This window comes from Marasmius oreades, chromosome 9, assembly GCF_018924745.1.
Source record: "Marasmius oreades isolate 03SP1 chromosome 9, whole genome shotgun sequence".
NCBI lineage: Eukaryota > Fungi > Basidiomycota > Agaricomycetes > Agaricales > Marasmiaceae > Marasmius > Marasmius oreades.
In genome coordinates, this window is record NC_057331.1 from 2469611 (window position 1) to 2490065 (window position 20455).

The 20455-nt window shown below is 47.2% G+C and overlaps 8 protein-coding genes across 8 annotated transcripts; 3 read left to right on the plus strand and 5 right to left on the minus strand.

Moving 5' to 3' along the window:
- Positions 1 to 900: 900 nt before the first annotated feature.
- Positions 901 to 3121, minus strand: E1B28_013701 (uncharacterized protein; the record flags this gene model as incomplete). The annotated part of the gene is made up of 7 exons (XM_043158876.1): positions 901 to 956; positions 1014 to 1190; positions 1258 to 1642; positions 1704 to 2027; positions 2090 to 2213; positions 2737 to 2925; positions 3050 to 3121. The coding sequence occupies 5 exons, from the start codon at positions 3119 to 3121 to the stop codon at positions 1617 to 1619; spliced, it is 735 nt and encodes a 244-aa protein (XP_043004231.1). The 3' UTR covers positions 901 to 956; positions 1014 to 1190; positions 1258 to 1616.
- A 731-nt stretch (positions 3122 to 3852) lies between these two features.
- E1B28_013702 (uncharacterized protein) lies at positions 3853 to 4455 on the minus strand (the record flags this gene model as incomplete). Its single annotated transcript, XM_043158877.1, has 1 exon — positions 3853 to 4455. One exon carries the CDS (start codon positions 4453 to 4455, stop codon positions 3853 to 3855), a length of 603 nt encoding a protein of 200 aa, XP_043004232.1.
- Positions 4456 to 4525: 70 nt separating this feature from the next.
- On the minus strand, positions 4526 to 5055 carry E1B28_013703 (uncharacterized protein; the record flags this gene model as incomplete). Its single annotated transcript, XM_043158878.1, has 2 exons — positions 4526 to 4830; positions 4887 to 5055. 2 exons carry the CDS (start codon positions 5053 to 5055, stop codon positions 4526 to 4528), a joined length of 474 nt encoding a protein of 157 aa, XP_043004233.1.
- A 176-nt stretch (positions 5056 to 5231) lies between these two features.
- On the plus strand, positions 5232 to 6139 carry E1B28_013704 (uncharacterized protein; the record flags this gene model as incomplete). Its single annotated transcript, XM_043158879.1, has 5 exons — positions 5232 to 5263; positions 5326 to 5383; positions 5436 to 5595; positions 5649 to 5807; positions 5859 to 6139. The coding sequence occupies 5 exons, from the start codon at positions 5232 to 5234 to the stop codon at positions 6137 to 6139; spliced, it is 690 nt and encodes a 229-aa protein (XP_043004234.1).
- On the minus strand, positions 5858 to 7546 carry E1B28_013705 (uncharacterized protein; the record flags this gene model as incomplete). Its single annotated transcript, XM_043158880.1, has 5 exons — positions 5858 to 6609; positions 6666 to 6923; positions 6979 to 7049; positions 7111 to 7455; positions 7510 to 7546. 5 exons carry the CDS (start codon positions 7544 to 7546, stop codon positions 6508 to 6510), a joined length of 813 nt encoding a protein of 270 aa, XP_043004235.1. The 3' UTR covers positions 5858 to 6507.
- A 1573-nt stretch (positions 7547 to 9119) lies between these two features.
- Positions 9120 to 12821, plus strand: E1B28_013706 (uncharacterized protein). Its single transcript, XM_043158881.1, has 13 exons — positions 9120 to 9640; positions 9694 to 10161; positions 10226 to 10472; positions 10523 to 10596; positions 10653 to 10898; positions 10951 to 10978; positions 11039 to 11372; positions 11433 to 11567; positions 11635 to 11855; positions 11917 to 11955; positions 12009 to 12099; positions 12157 to 12169; positions 12232 to 12821. Exons 2-13 carry the CDS (start codon positions 9965 to 9967, stop codon positions 12722 to 12724), a joined length of 2118 nt encoding a protein of 705 aa, XP_043004236.1. The 5' UTR covers positions 9120 to 9640; positions 9694 to 9964; the 3' UTR covers positions 12725 to 12821.
- On the minus strand, positions 12751 to 15231 carry E1B28_013707 (uncharacterized protein). Its single transcript, XM_043158882.1, has 4 exons — positions 14485 to 15231; positions 13947 to 14431; positions 12820 to 13877; positions 12751 to 12772 (listed from the first exon to the last, which is right to left on the minus strand). The coding sequence occupies exons 1-3, from the start codon at positions 15129 to 15131 to the stop codon at positions 13093 to 13095; spliced, it is 1917 nt and encodes a 638-aa protein (XP_043004237.1). The 5' UTR covers positions 15132 to 15231; the 3' UTR covers positions 12751 to 12772; positions 12820 to 13092.
- Positions 15232 to 16016: 785 nt separating this feature from the next.
- On the plus strand, positions 16017 to 20295 carry CHO2 (phosphatidylethanolamine N-methyltransferase). The gene is made up of 19 exons (XM_043158883.1): positions 16017 to 16046; positions 16099 to 16313; positions 16365 to 16708; positions 16759 to 16823; positions 16874 to 16954; positions 17004 to 17170; positions 17227 to 17340; positions 17403 to 17772; positions 17835 to 18130; positions 18186 to 18274; positions 18339 to 18399; positions 18468 to 18534; positions 18613 to 18747; positions 18825 to 19039; positions 19102 to 19177; positions 19245 to 19407; positions 19462 to 19656; positions 19713 to 19776; positions 19834 to 20295. The coding sequence occupies exons 2-19, from the start codon at positions 16193 to 16195 to the stop codon at positions 20154 to 20156; spliced, it is 2946 nt and encodes a 981-aa protein (XP_043004238.1). The 5' UTR covers positions 16017 to 16046; positions 16099 to 16192; the 3' UTR covers positions 20157 to 20295.
- Positions 20296 to 20455: the final 160 nt, after the last annotated feature.

The following is a 20455-nucleotide window of genomic DNA, read 5'->3' on the forward strand; positions in this document are numbered from 1 at the left end:
AGCCTCGTTGAACGTTGGACTTCGGCATGATGCCAACTTGATACTGATTCAGCCTCGAGTTGCTGTAATCATAACGAACTTTAAAGGGAGAGTCGGAGGTCGCGACTTGTACGTCGTGAGTTCAACGGAACTCTCATCAATAAAGTTTTGTCATGCTAGTCCCGATACTTGCCATTCCATGATGCTGCTACTACTATGTCCATATTATTCGCCATTGGAGTCATCATGTGAGCGCTGCCGACGCCCGTGCTGTAGAGCCTGCCAAATCATTGGAACCATCCAACTAAGTTCAAAGGTACCGACCGTATTCAATATGATTAAAGCCTCACCCGCGCGGATTATTGCACCCTAGTAGACTAGTAGCCTGGTTATTGTTCACTGCAGTCGTGCTACACAGTGTGTCCTCCGAGATTTTCTGGTTCTCGAGGGTGCTCGTGGTAGTGCGTTTGACCTTTAGGAGATAAAGTTTCTCTTTCGACATAGTGCAAACATTATTCACGTGCCATTTGTGTGGAAAGGTAAACGCAGGCTTAACATCGAAGAGAAACACACGGACGGGTACCGTGCGGCCAATCCCTGGCAAACAGCGATTGCTCAAGTTCCATCCACATGCAGCGACGGGAGAACGAGAGATATGTCTAGGGTCATTCAGCGACTAGCCCCGAAAACAGAAACTCCGAATCACTCACATACCGATTTGACACGCTAGTAACTTAGTATATCAGTCTCCACACCGGCGCCGCATGAGATGGGGATCAAGTTGTCAAATTTTGGAAGCCTATGTCATTGCGAAAGAGGGCCGCTCACCCGTCTTCTCTACTTATTTTATCTGGCAATGATCTCGTTGTGGGGGCACAATGATTGATCGTTCAAATCAGAACAATCAGTCCACTATTCCTTTCGATGAACCTTCGCCGTATCCTGGCACAACGGAGCCTGCCCTTGAGCTTTGAGCCCTTCAAGGAATCCAGTGTGGACACCGACCACCCAGCCAACATAAAATGACGACTGACTTTTACTTTTTGCACAGCCCGAAGAGGGGAATTCACTGAGAAGTGCAAGAGAAACAAGACGGCCGCGTTTGAATTGGAGTCGTACTCCCAACGTTACTTCGGAAAGTAGGGTCATCAGGTCTGATTTCACTGGGTTCACCAGAAAGACCATTTTACAGCAAGTGTTCAAAAAAAAACCTGCATGATCGGAAGTGTGATCAGTTCAAGGCACGTTATTGTACAGATCTAGCCTACACGGATTCACCGTGAACTCCTTCTATAACGTTCCTTTGCGTCGTCCCGGCGTGGAAGGTGTATGTGGCACACGGAGATCTGTTCGTTTGGCCTTTCGTTGCAAAAATCCGTAACAAGAAAAGTGTAAGTAAGTACGAATCTAAGAACCACGTAACTGAGGTATCACCGGTTTACCCACAATACCCTCATCCACCACCCTCTACCAAAGAGTCAGTAAACACTCGATAGAACGCCGTAGCACACTCTACCAATCCTAATGGAACATAATCCGGATACAAACCTCTGGCATCCAACGCTCCCACATTTCTAACCGCATTCTCAACGGTATTGTCCCCACGGACAAACAAGACCTTGGGGCTTTCCCCGATTCTAGATTCCATTTCTTCGTTTGAGAGCTGTGACATGGCATGTCAATGTGGACAAAATCAGAAAAAGAACGAAAGGTGCAGCGCTCACCCTCGCATAATCCCGATTCCCCAAACTTCTCACCGCACAGCTCATCTCCAACCTTCCATGCCGCAGTAAGCATACACTCGCCATCATAAGTCATCACCGCCTTGTTCAACGTCCTGTCATCCGTAATTATTCTTTTTACGAATTCCTCGACCCCCCGTTCAAGAGCAGTGTATGCTGTTTTGACGGATCCTGAGCCGTAGAATACCATCTGCAGATGATCCTTGGCAGAATGAGGAGCGGGGAAGAGCATATATACCCACGTCCCAATGTGAATAAGGTGTAAGGGATTCCATGGGTTTTGATGAACTCTTGTGTAAGGAATTTCTGTGTTGGGGCATAGGGGAGTTAGGAAGGCGCGTCGTCCACAAAAAAAAGTTCTCACCCACCCATCCTGATACCCCATCCTTCGGCACCCAAGGTTGGGGGTAGGCAATTCACGCTTCTGGATTGTTGTGGGAAAACACGATTACTAATCACATCTATCTCTGAAGTGCGGCCCTCTATTTTCCACTTGCTTCAGACAGCTTCACGTCAAATTAGATGAACAAATCACCTTTAGAATGGTTTATCTAGAAAATGGCCGGGGGGATTTTTGAAATTCCAACTATATCAAGAGTTACACTCCTGAAGTCACCCTTAATGCTGGTCAAACAAAATTTCCCCCGGCCAAATACATCATTTTTCATGTTAGAGATCAGTAGGAGCAAAAGAAACCTGGAAAAAAGAACAAGCAGAACAGAAAGTGTACCTCAATGATTTACCCCTAAGTCCTCAGCCGACGCGACAGTAACGCGTTGTGACTAGATAGATCGTCGAAACGTGGACATCTGACACGTTTCAACAGTAGTTTTATTCAATATAGTTTTATAGTATATACTACGATTTATTATACATGGTGTGTTTTATGGCTAAAAGGCTGTAAATCCTCCAAATACCACAAAGACGCGACGTGACTCTAGGTGCCATGTTTTTGGTGGCTGTGAGTCGTGGGTTGCTTATTAAGCAAGACATTTTTTTTGGCGTAGTTGCCGACCCCCAGCCAAGGTCCAAAATCGGAAGGAACGACACGTTTAACGTCGGCTTTCTTCGCAGCCAAAATAATCTTGTTCTGTTCTCCGGGTTGGAGAGGAATAGTCGTGAGAACCACAACGTCGACGTTGTTGGTCTTGAGATATCCTTCGAGCGTTTCTTCGGTGTCGTTTACGACATCTCCAGAAATGATCTGAATCTTGAGATTTTTAACTCTGAGATGATCGGGTTCAGGTTTGGATTTTGCAGGGTAGATGGGCGGATGAGGGCGATTATTATTATTATTATTAGGAAATTAAATCCTTCATTGGACCTACTAGGGCCTTCCAATCCAAACACTCCCGTATCAAAGAAGGCAGAGGTAGAGGACTCTTCAATGCCGTTGTCATTGAGGAGAGGGAAGGGAGAGGAGCTTGGGAGATGTGTTTGTTGATGAAACGACGAGGAGTGTTGGCGAAGGCCTACTCATGGGGATACGATCAGGTTTAGTCCGCCGTTGGTTACTGAGAAAGAGGACTTGAGGAAGGCGGTTGAGGTGATTGGTGTTTGTCTGGAGGAATTGGAGAGTGTGGAGGAGGATGTGTTGAAGAGGTTGGATCCTTAAATGGGGAGTGTGGAGGGGAGCGGGTTATAAGCACGAGAGCACTGTCGGTGGTTTAGAGAGGGATAGAAAATCCAAAGTGCCCACTCTATCACCGACGCCGCACACCGTAAAACGCAGTTCTCCTTCTTCAACTGTGTATGTTCCTCTGGTTGAGGAAAGAGGACAGGCTGGATTTATTGGGGTTGGTGGAAAAATCTTTTACGATCCCGATGCAGTCCACTGGCGGTTGTGCTTTTATTCCGTTTGTCTTGTGTAATTTGTACCGTTGACGATACGTTTCTTTTTTTTATTAATGTGATTGAATACATATGTAGTTGTTACTATTGTTGTCTGTTTCGAGTTGGTCGTCCAGAGTTCCTGATGAATTGCCCTTGAGTGTGTGTGTTTTTGATTACTGGTCTTGACTTGACTATAGTGAAAGTGAAACCTTGAACAGAGTAATTGTAACCGATCCAGAAACATGTCGAATATGAAATTTGAAGTGCTCCATAACTATCGCTAGTCTTCACCAATGGTCTAAGAAGGCAAGAAAGCACGGTCTACGAAATCATCGACTAGAATATCGTAATCGTAACCCAGAATGCTAGGTGGCAAATACTCCCACCAATCGCTGTCATCATACTTAGTTCTCGTGTTAAATGCCTTCACCATCTCCCAATATTCAGGGTAGAATCCAGCCAATTCCCAGTCCACTAGTCCCAGCGTTATACGTCCATCATTGCCAACCTCTATCATGATGTTGCCCGGATGAAGGTCACCGTGCGTGAAAACGATACGATGGTCGGTGCGTAGCATTGAGAATACCCATTTACGATATCCCTCAGAAACACGGCGTGGTACGTCTGAAAGAACCAAAAAGTCGTTGAACTGGGATTCAGTGTAGATTGGGCCAGGGCTGATGCGGAGTTGCCTTCGGCAATCTTTGCATCTTCGTGGCTCTTGCACCGTGCCCATTCCCAACCCTGCAGGGAGTTCAAACCTCCGTAGCTCCTGGCACATATTGTCGAGAAGAGTACGAACAGTTTGTTTTTGTTTAACGTCAAGTTGAGGCCAGCAGTCGACGAGGCATTGCCCTGGGAGACGTGTCATGAACAAGAACGATAATTGCCCAATCTTCATGTAGCCTAACGGGCGCGGAGCAAGGACTGAGGGGAAGTGAACTGATATGAAAGTAAGAAGCTCGTGTTCCTCAAGACATATGACTCGCCTTTACCAGAACGTCAACACCAAGCGACAGTATTTGTGTCGAACCATTCATGACTAGCGGTTCTTGGGCGTTGAGCGTTGTCAGGAGTGATTTTGCCACACGTGATGCAATAGGGGAGTCTTCTTCACTAGGGCCCGTAAGAGAGAGGTAGGACAGCACTGTCGCATCCAGAGGATATATAATTTGTGAAGATGTACCGAGTTCAGGAATGTAGGCGGGTAGTGGTGAGGCTCTCGAGGACATTGGGAGTACGGGAGGAGGCGGAGTCAGAAGCTTTCCTTCATTTTCTGTAGGATGGAGTTCAACAAGACTGCATGGACCGAAGCATGAATGTATGCAATACCTCGACGCCGTTTATCTCGATCATCTTCGTTTACTCGAAGCTTCGGATACGTCGTATAAATCCGTTTCAGAGTACTTTCCAGATCGGCTGAAGGGTCGAGGTCCATTGCTTTAGTTAAGACACGTAAAGTGGACCTATTGAGACGTTCATAACCATTTGCAGGAGGCATGACCTCGGAGTTTGGGCTTTGGCGACAAAGGCGCGACAAGTCACAAGGCCTAGGTGTGTGACACGTTAGGGCAGGTCATTCATTTTTCTCACAGTTGCTCGAGACGGTTCACAACGTTCAACGCGGTCATTGATTCGCCTCTCATACAGAGAGGCCTCGAAGAGACGATGACCAATATGTTCGACGGGGCTCGCACCATAGTCATCTTGTACGTTATGGGTTAATGTTGATGCGTCGAACTGACATTCATTATGCTGGGCCCGGTCGGAGTGGCGATTCCTACAGTGTCTCTTCTAATGGCGCATCCAACAACACTGAGATGTCTTGGGTACGCAGTGTTAGATCACCGTTTGATTATACAACCTAACTCCGTGGTCAAGGTATATCATCTGAAAGCTGAACATCTAAAGGACAATGTGACCGTCCACAACTTCTCGATGGCGGGAGCGACAACGGAAGATGACTTAGAGGTTCAAATTGCTCGATATCTGTCCACGCCGAGTAAACCATGGACGTCCTTCCCCAAGGCGATTTGTTATGGTATGTATTTTTTATTGTCACCCGGAGGTTCAAACTATGTAACAGTCGCCCAGTTTTCTTCCTTGGCATTAATGATTGCGGTACAACTGAGGAGTGCCTCCTCAGCGAGATTGTAGAGAAGATACCCGAAGCGGCCGACCGTCTGTACACCGAAGTTGGTGCTAGAAATTTCGTCTTCATCAACGTTCCTCCGACTGATCGTTCCCCTGGTGGTGGGTCGTATATCTTGATCATTCGCGACATAGTGATTTAACGCCATTTAGGCCTTCCACACGCGGAGATCATGAAGACGCGCATTGAAACGTGGAACGAGGAGATGCGAACACATATCTCCCAATTCGTCGACGACACACCTACGGCCAGGGTGTCTTGTTTCTCCTCTCATGATATCCTTTCCGCTATTCTTGATGACCCAGAGAAGTATGGTTTTACCGAAGCTGATGTCGTAGCTGATCGCGGGGGGATATGGGTTGACGAGCTTCATCTCACATCGAGGGTACACAAAATCATAGCAGAGCGAATGAAAAAGGGGTCAGGGGTCTAACGTCATAGTTTGTGTGTTCTTGCGGTGATAATTGGGGAAGAAATCAATTTTCTGGACCGCAATACATGTAAAATTGGCAAAGGATGGAGTTCGAATGTGCCAGGTTCGTGTAGGATGTTTTTTCTCGGGCAGTACTTACCGTATTGAACGGCCCGAAAGATCGTAAAAACTTGCAGACCTTTTGATAAACTACATCCTCGGATTTTTCCCGCTGCCTCACATACACACTCTACTGGACAGGAGCTGGAGTCGGCGAAAGAAGTATCGGATGAACAAACAGGATCTGGGCAAGCTCTATATCTCTATCTCTAAGAGTTACGAAAGGACAAGGCGGTCGAGATAGAGGCGCACTCATGGTGAGGTGATATTCACGCTAGTAACGACTGAAAACTAAATGTTTCCGGCAGCTGAACCTCTCCGTCTGCTATCCGTTTGAAAAGCGGTAAGAGGTTAGCACAAATCAACCACATCTGCCACGAATCTAATCAGAACAACAATAGAAACGCCTGAATCGCATAGAACTCACCTCATACCAGTGAAAGTTGACGCGATCATCCTCTTCTGAATGCGTCGCCACCAGGGTCACGACAGTAATGAGAAAGAGGGCCGTGAAAATGAAAAGAACCCAGATGGGCGGGGACCACAACACGATCAACCCATAAGTGAACGCGGCCATGATGAATACTAGAGACCAACGGGCTACACGCTGGGAAAACATGAGCGGGATTGTTCTACGGCCCATGAGAGCATCTCCAGAACGGTCCCTAAAATCCTGCATATGTCCCTTTGGGAAAAAAAATCAGTCTTGATAGCCAGCACGCAACATCATCGGGTCTCACAGTAAGGGCGAATATCAACCCGCTCACGAGCGTTGCGTAGATGGAATTAGCACTCAACGGTTGATGGTGGCCTTGGTATGATCAACCGTTAGCTATACCTTCACGATCACACTAAATCCTGTGCAGACGTACCAATTATGAATGCCGTACCCCAGCTATAACAAAAATAAGCAAATCCACCCATCGGATTTTTCAAGAAAGGGTTCGCTGCCATTCCTAGTTCGTTGTACAGCATCGTTCCGCAAGAGTAACTGACGCTGAGGATGACCAGGCCATGGCAGGAACTCCAAGCGATTGAGGCGGCGACGACAGCGAGATAGAGCAATCGACCTTCTTGTACTGTTATGCGCCCCGAAGGAAACGGTCTGAAAGGTTTGCATAGGCGGTCTTCCTCGACTCCGACTAGCTTGAAAATGGATTCTGGTTTGACTTGGCTATAACGAACGTGAGAATCATATAACCGACCTGATTTTGGATCTGATGAGCGTGTCAGTTTAAGGATGTCGATGAACATGTAGAACTTGAACGCACATTGAATGCCGAAAGGTGAAGGTGAAGCCAGAGACATGCTGCGGCAAACGACTTCATATCTGTCGGGCCGGCGATCACAGTTCCGCTCAAAATCTAAGCATGTTAGGATGAGCACCGTGCATATTTTGGATGATATCTGAAGGGATTCCGTACGCCTGGCATGAATACAAGAGGGTAGTCGTTTCTCGTGAAAAGGAATAATGTGTGGAGAAGGTGAGTGACTTGCGTGGCATGAGATGCGAATCGTTCAAGGAGGCTACTTTTAGCCATTGCAGGATTCGTGGCAGGTAAGTAGGGAAGGTGAGACCCCCCAGGGCTTATATACGCTTTCATTCCAGCTGTTTTCGTTTGGTAAGTATATTTATTTGGTCGGCTTGTTTTGAAGCGATCACTAAAACAATTGAAGTACCAAATCATGATCATTGATCACCGCCAATACACTCAGCCGGAGACCGCATTGCTACAGCAATAGCCTGTTCTATGATCAATGCAGTCAAACTCACTATTTGTTCCATATAGTACCGTGGCTGGCAGTGGTGGAATCTCCGCCGGGATTGAAAAGATAATTATGATGTACAAGAGCCTGCCAGAAACCGGCAAACTACAGGTTCCGACGGGCTTGTGTTAACTGGGACTCTGTGTCTGAATATGAAGGTATTCAAATACACCTGATCAACCTAGCTCAGTTTCCACCAGTGGTGCTTAAATCCATCAGAATTAGCTAGATTTGTTTCTGCTCACCTCTTACAGTAAATAGCACGACGTTCGGGACACTACACGAGACCCGACACAACCATCTAGAAAGAAATACGCGCCTCGCGGAATCATTACATTAATACTAGAATCGGTTTCTGTTTCTCAGGCGTTCTTTGGCCCTTTGGTTTTTGAGTGGTTCACGGCGTGCAATAGATCCCCGACGGATCCCACTCACACACCAGTCACCTACATATCTCTTTAAGTACGTCAAGAACCCTCCTTGATCTTCAATTCTTTTCTCTTATCTGATTAACCCTATGTTGATGTTACTACTTAGGTCCTCCCAAACGAAACGAAGATTCTCTAGCCTTGCCGACCTGGCCTCTCCCTGAGTAAATGCTTTCAACATCGAAGTTGATCGAGGTTCGATGGTATCTTATCTTATCAAAGGAAACAATTGATCAGCCGATAACGAATCTGTCTAATGCCTTAAAACGGACCCTTTATGTAACGCAATTAAGGACAAAAAAATGCCGGAGGAACTCCCATTTCAGAAAGTTTGAAGGCAATATTTTCGGCCATTGCCAAGCACAGTAAAATAAAAATGACCCTGATCACAGGCAGCCAACACCACACCTCGAACGGACAGCTGCAGGGTTCTGCGGATAAGGAGAGATCAGATACAGCATAATATTTCTGTCAACGGAGTGGCGAAAAAAGCCGACGGAATCTGATCGTCACCGCGCGTACAACGAGGAAGGCGTTTTCTCCTTTATCACCGATAAGACCTTGAGGGTGCACCAGACTACTGGCACTGTACGAAGTTTGAAACCGTGAGGGAAGAGCGTGACCAAGGCGGTAGTAACTGATTCGGAAGTCTTTAGCCACACCAGTCAGTGTATGCCTTTGTTTATCGGCTTCCAGGCTCGCCTCGAATACTCCTCACTCCACATTCCCAGAAGAAGGTTTTCTGGGCGAAATTCGGTCGAAAATCCGGACAGGATATCGGTGAGGAAAGCCTCGAGGCTCGCTTACGGCACCTACAGCACGGGACTTTGCAACGTGAAGTATCCAGGCGAATATCGCTTACTTCGTTCCTGCAGCTGCAGCACGAGAGTATGATAGGCAAATGATAGGTGTGGCTCATCGTTTGCGTTTGCCGAGCAAGTACGTAGTGTGTACTTATTGCGCCTCAAGCTTCAGCAATTTCATTCTCCGACTTTCTGGAAGGCTCCTTACGCGGAACTTCTGCAGTCGGCGCAGTGGCTTACGCGGACCTACGGCGCAATCTTCAATGCATACTACAGCTTACTACCATCATGAACTCTTCGCGTGAATAAGGTTCTCATTGTTGTGGGTTAGCCTGGATTTGGATTTGCGGCAGGTCAAATCCATCAACTTTTCGGAAGGGAAACTTTTTTGCTTTGTTACACTGGTGTGTTTTTTCATCTCATTAACATGAGTCCGAATGCTTATAGTGAATGACAGAACCTTCATGTTTCTAATCGATTCCTAAGCTTCTCATCGACATCCTTGGCCCGACTCATTTCGGTCCGCAGAGCGCTGTTTCATTGTCAGCTTACGCGGCCTTTCTCAACTCCCCCCGGATCTCCCCAACCTATCGAAGTCATTCTATGTATAGAGTTGTATTACCGTTCAACTTGAGCGTAGCGCTCTGAAGCTGGAATGACTGAACGCTGTTGAATCGTATTTAAACGGTAAAGCTTGGGGAGTGGCGGCGTTTACAAGCCTCAGCCTCATGGACATCTTCAATCTTTTCAAACACGAATCAGTCACTTCCAACGGATCTCCAGCACCAGACCAAACGACTTACGCTCAACATCCAGATAAGGCTGGTCTGTTAGTAGCGGGCGAACTAGAGAAGGCATTAGAAGAATGTAAAACGAAAGTCGCTAGGATTGCAGCGGAATGCAGAGCGAAGAACAGGCGATTCAGGTGAAAGATCTAACTTCCAGAGGGCAGCCTAGAGTTCTCATCTGATCACGGCCTTTTCTTTTAGGGACCATGAATTTGACCTCGAAAACGACACTGAACGATGTTTGCATGGCCTTGGATGTGCAGAGAGGTACACTCCGTCTGACGTGCAGCGAGTCACACAAATCTTCGAAAAACCGCGATTTTTTGTGGATGGAACGAGCTCGAACGATATCATACAAGGTCTTTATACTATTGGGGATTGTTGGTTCGTCTCTGCTTTGGCAACCATTGCCACTTGGGAGGGTCTTGTGGAGAAGTTTTGCGTCGCAGTGAGTTCTAGAAGTCATATTCAATGTTTTCCGTGCTTATCGATGTCCAGAGAGACGAGCAAATCGGCGTATATGGATTTGTCTTTTTCCGAAATGCCTCTTGGGTTAATGTTATAATTGACGAGTACGTGCTGTCGAGATTCGAGGTACTGGCTACTAATCCTTCATTCCCTTTTAAAGCTTTCTCTATACGAGCATCCCCAAATTCGAAGAGCTGTTGTTCACCGAGAAACAACTTTATCACCACAACAAGGAGAAATTCAACAAGGAGGCGAGAAAAAGTGGGAAGGTGTTATACTTTGCTAAACCCGGCACCGATGGCGAAACATGGGTTCCTTTGATTGAGAAGGCTTATGCAAAGTTACATGGAAGCTATGGTGCCCTGTGCGGAGGATGGTCGTCTGAGGCTGTGGAAGATCTCACTGGGTACGTTCTGATGTTACTTTCATTATTACGGTCCATTTAAATCATTCTGCAGAGGAGTCTCGACTTTTATTCCTACGAATGTAAGCAGGGGCTTCCCTACTAGTTTAACCGGACTCAACCTTCCTGAATTTCGTCAACAGGACATTCTGGACGTCGACAAATTCTGGACTGACGAACTTTGCAAAGCCAACGTCGACCGTCTCTTCGGATGCTCATACCAGTCGCTCGATAACACCAGAAATGGTGCTTTAGGACCGTTGGATCTCAGTGGACTTCACGGCAATCACGCCTACTCTGTCTTGCGAGGCGTCGAGTATAAAGGAAAGCGTTTCGTGATTATTCGTAATCCCTGGGGACAGTCGGAATGGACCGGTCCTTGGTCGGATGGATCGAAAGAATGGACAACGGAGTGGCTCGGAGCTCTTCCTGTGCTGGGTCATGAATTTGGCGATGATGGACAGTTTGTCATGGAATGTCTGTGGTTTCATTAGTCATTACCCGTCTGGGAAGCGAACTGATGAACTTGCTGTTTAGACAATCATTTCTTGGAATCTTGGGACCAGATCGACCGCACTTTACTATTTGATCCTTCCTGGGTCATGTCATCCCAGTGGCTTCACGTCACGACTAAACCTTTACCCTGCGCTTGGACCTATGGAGATGTTTCCTGTGGGTCGATTTTGGTTACATCTGATCACATGAAAACCTTCTATCGATTGAGCATTCTTTATTACAGTCACCTTCAGCTTACCCGCAGCTTCAAAGGCGGTCATCGTGCTATCACAATTGGATGATAGATATTTCCGTGAAATCTCTGGACGGTTCTACTGGACTTTTGATTTTGCCCTGTTCAAGAAGGGAGAGAAGCAACATATCGCTGAGTCTCCTACTTCGAGGTTGAGCTGCCGTAGTGTCAATTTGGAAGTCGACCTGGAGGCTGGTGCTTATGTCGTGCATGTAAGGATCCTTGTTTTGGATCTGTGGGTTCAGTCAATAACAGTAACTGTTAAAAACCAAGGTACGACTTGACCGCCGAGTCAGGGATGACAGAGCAAAAGTCAGTTCACGCTCTTCATTTTTTTTTTGGTTCTTCGCTAAATCGTTTGATAGGACTACTACGAGTCAAAGTTGGCGGAATGGGATCAACGGACTCTCTCGCGAGTTCTTACTGAGAGAGCAAAGAGTCAATCCATCGCTTCTAGTAAGTCAACTTGGTTTTATTCTCGACTTAGAACGTTACGCTAAACTATCAGTCTAGACTTTCATGCTGAGTAAGTACTATCTGCATCTCAGGTCCCTTGAAGTACGGCAACTTACCAATACCCTCCCGAAGTGTCGAAACCAAGAACCTTGCTATTCCCCTTGACATCCTCGCCGGCCAGGACCTCTCCGAGCTCGAGAAGAAGGCGCATGAGATCGCCAAAGCCAAGAAGGAGGGAGAAGAGACCGAGGAAGCCAACAACCAGGGAAGGGAAGGTGAAGAGACGAAGTACCGTAAGGAAGAAACGGTTACGACGACGACGACGACTATGGTGACCGAAAAAGTCATTACTACTACCCAAACGCGGCCGAAGACTGCGGCGGAAGGGGAGTTTCAAGTGGAGACGAAGGAAGTTGGCTGGAATAGTAGCGCCATTGGTCCCGATTCTCCTGGCACTGATGGCAAGGGTGATAATCAGGTAGAATCCTTGAAGAAGGACATTGGATCCGAGGATGATTCGATCTTCCTCGGGCTGAAGGTTTATACGAAGAAGGAAGCTCCGGTCGAGATCAGTGGACAGCTCAGGCATGAGATGGAGGTGTCGGCGGCGTTGGCTTTGAAGTGAAAGTTGAATATAAATTTTTTTTGTATCTATAGCCCCACTCATTACTTCCTGTGTATCGATTAATTTCCTGCTCGTTATTTGAATTAAAAACCCACCATCCATTGAAAAGTGTCGCAACGGTGATTGGCAATACGAGCAATACTCAGAGCGGAGAATGTTGAACTTCGGTATGCCGGAGGAACGTCTGCCAGCTAGAACCTATGCCATGCATGCTATCTAGTCTGCCTCCTGATCCTTTCGTTCAGAAGGACTTCGATTCATGCTAATAGCCCCTCCATAACCACGACAAAGGAAATATGCCATCTCTACCTATCTAGTTGGCTATCATTGAAAAGCGCGTTTACAAGAGAGAAAAAAAGTCGACATTTCTACTTTCCCGCCCAGAACCTCAAAAACCTCTCCTTAAACGTCTCCTCTCCTCCCTGCCCCTCCACCCCCGTCTCCTCCACCTTCTCTCCACCAGGCGTAACATTCATAACAGCATTCTGCTGTTTCCCAAGATAATAATTCGTCTGCAACATACCCAACACCAACGGTATGAACGAAAGACACAACGCCGGTACCACCAAATACCACAACGTCTCCCTATAAGCCACAATCGCACCAGCTCTAATCGGATTAGAAGCACCATATTGTCGAATCGTACGTATATTTTTGAAAAAGCTCGTCACCTGCGCGTTCGATACCGTGTTGGGAAGGTTCTGTCGTAACAGTCCAGGCATCTTATTTGTCCATATGACAGCTGCCAATGCTGAACCGACGGCAGATCCAATTCCAGTGAATAAGGACAGTACGGAGATGGATAGAGCTAGGTCTTGATGTGGGACTGAAGCTTGTGAAGCTACCCGGGAGCCTACAACGCTGAATGCTCCTCCTGCTCCGATTAGGACTTGGGACATGGCGAAAGCGGCGGTGCTTCGGGTGGCTTTTTTACCGTCGAGGAGGATACCGATACCGATTATTTTGATGCAGAGACCGATGATTTGGAGGGTTTTGTATCTGTGGGTCCAGCGAAGGATGAGGCCTGCGACGACACCGAAAACGCAGAGGCATATGGTCATGGTGTTATTGAAGTATGTCCAGTTTTTGATGGACCATTCTTCAACGATGTAGATGAAGGAAGAGAAGTATAGACCTCGGAGTTGGCCGGCCACTGTGTACACAAAAACCAACGATGTTCAGTATCGGACCTAAAAAAGGGGAGGAAAGCAACAACACATACTAAAGTAGAAGAAATCGATCCCAGCGGCACACATGAAGGTCTTGTTGAGAAGTAACCGTCTAGGCATGATGGGTTTGGCGGCAAGGAATCTCTCATAGAGCGCAAACAAGATCAATATGATACCTCCTACGACCATCATCGCAATCATCGATGGGTTCTTCCACCCATTCTTCGCGTAGGTCTTCAAAGAGAACGGAAGGAGGAACAAAGACCACCCAAAGCCGAGTAAAATCAACCCAAAGGCGTCGATCTCGGCGAGATTGGCTTTCACGCGCTCGATCCAAGTGAGGTTCGTAGGAGCAACTTCGGCTACAACAAGCCCGTGAGGACCCTTCTCGCCTTTCTTCTCAGCCAGTTCGCGAGCTTCGCGGCGTGCTGCATTCGAAGAAGCCATGTTGACGATGCCCAACTTTTGAGCTTTGCGTTCAAGGTAGATGAGAGTGATGATAGCGGGCCCAATGACAACTGGCATGATGATCGCAAACCTAAGGAATTGAAATGTCATTAAAAATGAAAGAAAGGAAAGTGGAAAACATACATTCCATACCCCCACCTCCAACCATCCCCATCACTAAGAGCCTGGACGATCTCCCCCGCAAACCAGGTGTTGATAACAAACGGCATCGACAGAATCGAGCTGACGAATCCTCTCCACTCCAGAGTCGTCAAATCCGCGACGATAATATCATTCAACAGATCCAATCCAGAGCTCGCAATTGCCGCGAATACCGAACCGACGACATAGGCAGAGAAATTCCGACAGGTAGCGATGATAATATAACCCATGACATAGAGCAGAATGACGAGGATGTATGTGTATGGGCGAGAGGTAACGTCGGATATTTTCGCAAGGAATGGTTTGCAGACAGATGAGATGATTTTCGTGGCGATAGAGAGGGCTGCTAGGTTGGAGTGTTGTTGGAAGCTTGAGGTGACGAAAGGTTCGTAGTTGGTGGTGGTGGAGGTGTCGAGGGAGTAGGCCCATGCGCAGACGAGGACAGAAAGTCCGAGGGCCCACAACATTGCTCTTCCTCCTGAACGTTGCGAGGCTCGATAGATGGCTTCCATGCGGTTTACACCGGAAGATTGGAAGTACTCCTTGGAGGGCGGAGGGGCGCTGGGTCGGGCATCGTGGTCGTCTGAGCTAGACTTGGACTTGGTGTCGTGAGTATCTGGTTGGGACATGGGATCCTGGGAGGTCGTGCTAGAAAAAAAAGGAGGACCTTGGAGCGTGGTGGAAAAGCGAAGGAAGAGGACTCACAATCCGAACAGGGACGGGTGGATGGAAGAAATAAGCCATGGGGTATTTATGCTAGCACAAAAATCGGGGATCCGAACTGCTGGTTGCTTATCAGATTAGACAACGCATGCCATATGATCCCCGGGCCCAGACTCTCCGAAATGTGTAATCATGGACAAAACCTTGATAATACGTCTTTCAATCAGTAATCTAGCTCGCCTGAAAGGTTCAACTCACTAGATATGAAGCTTGGCGCTTGCAGCTCGAAGTGCAAAGGAAAAAGATACGAAGGGGATGGGAAATTTTTTTTAATGACCGAGAGTCGGGCACGAGGCCCGTAATCTTATCTGATTATTAGGCATCAGCTTGGAACAAGGCACCAACAATTGGCCAACCTGAGCCTCCCCGCCGAACCAGGGTCAACCAGTTGAAGATTCCACAAGAGTCTGAGCATTCGGACTCGGGACCGAAAACTTTCATGGTTGGCATATTCATTATTTCTCCAGGATTAGGGTACGATGGAATGTAGATTTTGCCATCTGTGGCCATCTGTGGTAACTGAGCAACGTAGGTAACTTCTGGCTCTACTTACAGCAGATTCTACGCAGTAGATCCTTCAAGTTGATGGGAGGACGATGTCAAGTTTGGAGGTGCAAGTGATTCAGTCGAGATGCTTCACGGACACGTCGTGTGTAAGAGCGATGTGAGAAGAGAAGCCGCGAGTCAATGTCAGTGACTGAATAGCGCTGAAGTACAGCGGAATTACGGTCACCTGGTACAAATGCCCATTGCAGCACACTTGTTGAGGTCGAACGCGGGTGGGAGACGACATGACGTTGTCCAGGACGCTGAGCTCAAAGGTAAAGTCCACCATAGCGTACGGCACATCGCCGCCGACACGCCGCCAAACAGAGCACAATATCGGTTGGGTCATCCCTGAAATCATGCGCTCAAGTCGCGAAAAAGACCGCTTTCCTTGGCCTGTCATTCACCTCCCCTTTCCCTCATGGCAGGTCAAAACGGGCTGCGTAGAAGACGAGCAGGACAGACAGCTCACTCAGACGATCCTAATGAAGACAAGACCGCACGAGAAGAAGTGGTTTGGGGCAAGACACCCGGCGGCGAAGGTATGTGCTAGTCGCATCAATGAAGTTGATATTTTATTTTTATTTTCGTAGTCTTCAGAGTACCCGTAACACATGGTAGCCTCATACTGCTCAACCCCACGTATCCCAAAAGTCATCTAGACATTCTCAATCTCGTTCTCTTGGGATCGCAGATCGCGTTGTATTACATCTTCCCTCGTCGGGTGTCCCAGGTCTTCTTCTTGTTGTACTTTGCCGTCTGGCGTGCTGCCTATGATGCCGGTCTTGGTTGGGCCCTCACCAAGCAGAGCAAGAAAAAATGGATTGTTCGCCAAGTACAAGCGCGTGGGTGGCTAGATGAGAAACGCCGTCCTGAGATGAGAAACTGGATTAGAGCTCAGTTGGCTGGAAAGATGGGCAAAGACTACTCGTTCGATGTGCGTCTCTCTTCTGCTTTTACTGACAGAATTTGACTCTCTTTCACCAGGAATTGCCTCTTGAATACAACACATGGTTGCTTTTCCGTCAGGCTGTCGACATCATCCTCCTCAAGTACGTAACCATATTCAGCAACTACAAACAGGTCCTGACCGTCCTCCTAGTGATTTCGTAGCTTACTGCATGTTTGCGTTTTCGTGTTACCGAGTTCCGGATGGCCTTTCTACCTTCATTCACGCCATGAGGCACGTTCACCTTACTTTCCGTCATGCTCGGAACTTAACCTTGCTGTAGATGGTTCGGAGGACTTTTCCTCATCGCCTTCAACCTATGGATCAAGACTGAAGCTCACGACGTGGTCAAAGATTACGGCTGGTATTGGGGAGACTGCTTCTTCCAACGAGGCAATCTTGTCTTTGACGGTGTCTTCGAGCTGGCACCGCACCCCATGTATTCTGTTGGTTTGTAACTTCGTGACCTATATCCGTTTTATGTTCCTAAGTCTGAGTTCCTTTAGGCTATGCGGGATATTACGGCCTATCACTGATAGTGGGCAGCTATGGTGTTCTATTCGTCAGTTTGGCTGCACATGCCGCTCAATTTGGCTTTTTGGTCTTTTTCGAGAATCCTCGTGAGTCTCAAACTATGATTGTTCAGTTACAGCTCATTCTGATGAGAGGGCACTACGACAAGACATCCAGAGGAACTACATCAAACCGAAGGCTATCGCCAAACGTACCCCAATCCTCCTTCCCGATGCAAAGCCAGCGTCTCCAACAGATTCAGTTTACTTGACAACTCCCTCCGCGACTGAGGGCGAGACGGCGACTGATTCTGAGTTGGATACAGAGACTGAAATAGAAGATGACTCTATCTCTGTCGAAACGAATGATTTTCCGAGAAAGAGAAAGAGAAAGCACAGACAGAATACGTCTTCGACGGGCTCGAGTCAAACGGGATCCGGCCAGGTCACCCCACACAAGAAAGCCATTTCACAACACGACCTTCTGAACAAATATTTCCGGAGGGATACCCTGATTTTGAAAAACTTCGATCCATTCCGGTAAGGCGTCTATCAATCCTCCTAATACGCCGTTCAACACATGTTCTGATTCTCCTCGGTAGTGCCGTTGATTTCATGCTCCTCCTCGTTATCTCCTACTCGCTATTCTTCGCCCTCCTGCCTCGCGTTTCGGACGATACTCTTCTTGCGTTCCATTTTGTTCATGCATACGCGTGGTGTATTTTCCACTGCTTTGGACTTGGACTTCTCCTTCGTGCACAGAGCGAGACAAAGTTTTTAGTCAAGCGTTTCATCAGCAATTATCATTATCAGACGAATGATGGGGGTAAGGGAGCCACCATTGAAGCGTTTACGAATTGGAAGGCGATTTATAATTTGAGTCTTTGTATGACGAATGGTCGGTACATGGTTTTTTTTTCTTTCTGAAAACTGGTTGACGAATGAGATGTTAGTGGCGTTTATGGGTGTGGTATGGAAGACTTATTCCATTCCTCGTGAGTGGACGGTCGGACATGAGTTGCTACGCCATACCCTTGGCATTGTAGGTCTTGTTTGGTTTTTTACTTATTACTGCCGCCATTGCTTACCTCTTGTACTCTGTGTAGGTTCTCATTGGTTTACATGTTTGGGCATCATTGGAGTCGTACGAAGTTCTTGGCGTCTTTGGTAGGTTTCCCCCCCCCCTTCCTCTTTTTGGGTGGCCGCTGAGCACTGATGGTTCGTCCCTCGCTTAGGATGGTTCTTTGGTGACTTTTTCATGGAAGAATTTCCTTCTCATCTGGAGTATTCGGGTATCTATCGGTGAGTTTTGCGAATTTCGTGTTATCTGGCCCTAGACTGACGAGGGTACTTACCACTTACCCTTCGTGATCCCCATAGTTTCCTCAATAATCCAGAAATGATGGGAGGTGCTGCTTGGTTTGGGTTCAGTCTTATCGGGGGGAGTAAACTCGTGCTCTGTTTGGCGGTGACAAGGCACCTTGCACATTGGTGGTTCTTGAGAAGTGTAGAAAAGTGGGTAGAGCTTTTTTTTTTTTTTGCACAACAGTACAAATGCTGAATTGGGGAAATTGCTACCTCTTCCCCTTCAGCCCGCATATGCGGAAACTATATGGCGATACACTTCGGAAAGAGGCGGGTTTCGTCAAGTTCATCAAGAGTGTTGCTAGTAAGAATGCTAGGATTCTTGAATCTCGAGCTGGACGACATGGGCCTGAGATTAAGAGGGTGGCTAAGGAGGTTAAGGGAACGTTTGACAAAGTGTTGGAAGAGACTGCGGATGTCGTTGAGGAGTTCTTGGCCAAATGTGAGGTTTTTTTCCCTTTGTCGCATTCGGAGGACTAAGGATGGATATGATGGGCATGTTAGCTCGACCGAAGATCTCGGAAGTCGTTCAAGAAACTAAGGTTCTTCTGCAACAGTCAAGAGAGAAGCTAGTCATTACGTTCGTAGTATCTTCTTTCGCTTTTTGTTTCCGAGGCTGACGATTTTTTCATATTTCTTTTTGGTAGACGGGTAGCCAATGATTTGTCGTCTTACGATACGTCCAAGTACAAAGCGATCATTTTACCGAGTTCTGAGGGATCGTTAAGATTCAGTATCGGGGAACCTATCCAAGTGAGATGGCAAGCGCCACATATGCACTCTCGAAAGGATTGGATTGGGATTTACAGGGTTGGTTGTTATTTATCTATTCGATGCTGAAGTTATTTCTCCGTTTTTTTTTAGGTCGGAGCGAACAAATCAACACTGGTCACCAATACTTCATCGATGAGTATGTGGGAGCCTGTACATGACGAAGAATGGGATGGTGATGTCCCTCTTGGATTGGAAGATCGACCTGAGGTGCCGCCAAAAGAATCAGAGAGCGGTGTTGTCACGTTTAAAGGCGATACGTTGCCCTGGCAGGCGGGGCGTTATGAAGTAAGTGGAAACTTTGATGCTTAGAGGTTTTTTGGATGACTGAAGAGGGCTGATAGGTCAGATATCATCATGATGGGAAGTACAATGTTATGAGTATCGATGGGCCGTTTGAGGTTTATGGTTCGTGTCCTGTTACTTCTTATTGACAACAAGTTGACGTTCTGCCTCACAATGTAGTTGACAAACCATCTGAGCTCACGTTGACCTCGGTACGAAACTGTTTAATGCGGACGATACCCCTATGCCTAGACTCGGATCCTGCATTGATCCCTCCATCCTGCCGACCTGGACCAAAAACCGAAACTGGGGCACCGAACGACTTCGGAGACGATAACGGCAGAGACCAGGATGATTTCAATTTCTGGTCAGAGAGGCAGGCTAAGAGGATATGTACTGTCATCAAGCAAGCGTTCGATGTTGAATATGCTCCGGAAGTTATTGTGGCTGATGCCAATTTGACGGCTTTGGCTGATCGGATATTGCTGTCCAAGCAGATGTAGGGTGGGGTTCCGTGTTGATATAGTGTTGTATTCGGTTGGGGTCGATAGAAGAATTGCTGTCATAGATGACTATTACACGATAGAACATGTTATGTATTGCAGTCATAGATCAGGCCCAGGTTCGTTCTTGGCTGTTACTTACCTTAGTTTCGTGCAACTTCAAGGTATATTTGTACCTATGTGAATCCTGTCAATGACTTTGTTTCAAAGGACACGATCTGTCAGTTTCACCCTCCACGGTCTTACCTTATGTAGCTCATCTTCAAAACGCCGTTTCCAAATCAATACATTCAATCGAG